Consider the following 2500-nt stretch of genomic DNA (forward strand, 5'->3'; position numbering starts at 1 on the left):
TGATAATGTCAGTGTTTAGGAGACCGGTCCTGTGGAATATAAAAATACTCACAATTTGTCTTTTAATTCATTCAAACTGACAGTATTTAGTTATAAAAGCGAATGATCAAACTGATATACTGTTATTTATGTAAAACATATGATATATTAAACTGATAAAATAGGCTATAACCATTTCATATCAAAATTATGAAGTATAGAGGAAAGGAAAATAAAAATACTCACAATTTGTCTTTTTATTCACTCAAACTGACAATCAAAAGCAAGCGAGCTAGCAAAACTTTCATACGGTATCTCCGTAAAACCACGGCGAAAGTTACATTTTTTTTAACGTATATTACGGACATACCGGACCGAAATATTACGGAGGGGAGGAGTTTCGGACGCAAAACGGACATTACGGAGACTCACATAGGAATGGACTTTCGGTCGGAGACGGTTGGATCGCATACGAGAATGTACGTATGTGGAAACGAGGCGTAACTTTGCCTTTCTTGAAGTTGCTCTATCTCACCTTCCTTTGCAAAATTCGGTTTCGGCATCTGAAACTATAGCTGGAGGAAACACACACCGCCCAAGATGACTAACCACACACACACACACACACACACACAAACACACACAAACACACACACACACACACACACGCACACACACACACACACACACTGCATGCGGTTTCCACTTAGTATACTTACAGCCGACAGGAACATTTACACTTAATCACACTTTTTTAAGTAGCTATGCATCAGCGTGTGTGTAGCCTTTCACACACACACACACACACACACACACACACACACACACACACACACACACACACACACACACACACACACACACACACACAGTCTCCAGACATTAGTCAGACAGTATAGCTGAACAATGATTAAGTCTCTGTAGTACTCACAGGGGAACTCATTATTAATAGCTCTCTCTTCCTCTCTATGTTAACCACACACACACACACACACACACACACACACACACACACACACACACACACACACACACACACACACACACACACACACACACACACACACACACACACACACACACACCTGTAGCCGCTGTTTACCCTGCTGTTAACATAGCTGTGGTTAGTGTTGTTGCCATTATCTGAAGCTGTAACATCATTGTGGATTGTGGGTTGATTGTAAATGTGTTTATAGTTCTGACCGCAATTACTCTTCTGTCAGCTGTGTGTGTGTGTGTGTGTGTGTGTATGTGTGTGTGTGTGTGTGTGTGTGTGTGTGTGTGTGTGTGTGTGTGTGTGTGTGTGTGTGTGTGTGTGTGTGTGTGTGTGTGTGTGTGTGTGAGTGTCTACAGGCATCTTTGTGAGGACCTATATAAACTTTTAACCATCAGAGTGAGGACATTTTGTCTGGTTCTCACTTTGGGACAGGCCTTTAAAGGAGCTGTTTGAGGGTTAACACTAGGTTTTAAGGACAGGCCTTTAAAGGGCTGTTTGAGGGTTAACACTAGGTTTTAAGGTTCAGGTATGAATTAGGTTTATGTTAGGGTTAGTGTAAGGGTCGGGGTTAGGCATTTAGTTTGGATGGTTAGGGTTAGTGTAAGGGGCTAGGGAATACATTAAGTCAATGAGTGTCCTCAGGAAGATAGAAGTACATGAAATGTAAGTTTGTGTCTGCGAGTGAGTGAGTGAGTGAGTGAGTCTGTCTCTGTCTGTCTGTCTGTCTGTGTCTGTATGTCTGTCTGTCTGTCTGTGTGTGTGTGTGTGTGTGTGTGTGTGTGTGTGTGTGTGTGTGTGTCTGTCTGTCTGTCTGTCTGTCTGTCTGTCTGTCTGTGTGTGTGTTCTGTTCTCATCATGTCAGTTTCTCCATCAGGAATGAAGAGGAGCGGCGGCGGCGCAGCAGGAGGAAGAGGATCTCACAGGACACAAAGATGGAAACCATAACAAACTGTGAAGCCTGGTGAGACACACACAGACACACACACAGACACACAGACAGACAGACAGACAGACAGACAGACAGACAGACAGACAGACAGACAGACAGACAGACAGACAGACAGACAGACAGACACACAGACAGACAGACAGACAGACAGACACACAGACAGACACACACACAAACAGACAGACAGATACACACACTCACCTGGCCCGGTTGCAATACATACTGACTCAGGGTGCGATTAGAAGGGGTGCAACAACAAAAAAATTAATTATGCAATTTGAGAAATATTTTCAATTGATCATTTCTAACATTCACTAAGCCTACGACCAACAACATTTCTTCTTCTCCTGTTGCTGTTGTGGGCAGTAGATGCATTGCGCTGGCGATTGGTGATGAATGTCAATCTGACATCTCTGTCATTCACACATAGGCCTACAACAGGGGAATAGACAGGCCATATGATTGTCACTTGACCAGTCTTCACCGGTCTTTCAAAAGGGAAAAATACTCAGCCGCTGATTGCTCTTGATCAACTTGTTAAAGTTCTAATAAATCTGTTCAAATGTAATGTTTTT

General features: G+C 42.9%; 1 protein-coding gene across 3 annotated transcripts in view; it reads left to right on the forward strand.

Annotated features, from left to right (window-relative positions):
• The window catches only part of rgs19 (regulator of G protein signaling 19), a 36180-nt gene that overhangs the window by 27230 nt on the left and 6450 nt on the right, over positions 1 to 2500 (forward strand). For all 3 annotated transcript variants that reach the window (XM_080031148.1, XM_080031149.1, XM_080031150.1), the window contains exon 3: positions 1851 to 1937. In XM_080031148.1, coding sequence (XP_079887274.1) covers positions 1851 to 1937 — 87 coding nt within the window. The remainder of the gene's footprint in view (positions 1 to 1850; positions 1938 to 2500) is intronic.

Source organism: Ammodytes marinus (assembly GCF_949987685.1).
Source record: "Ammodytes marinus genome assembly, chromosome: 7".
Classification (NCBI taxonomy): Eukaryota; Metazoa; Chordata; class Actinopteri; order Uranoscopiformes; family Ammodytidae; genus Ammodytes; species Ammodytes marinus.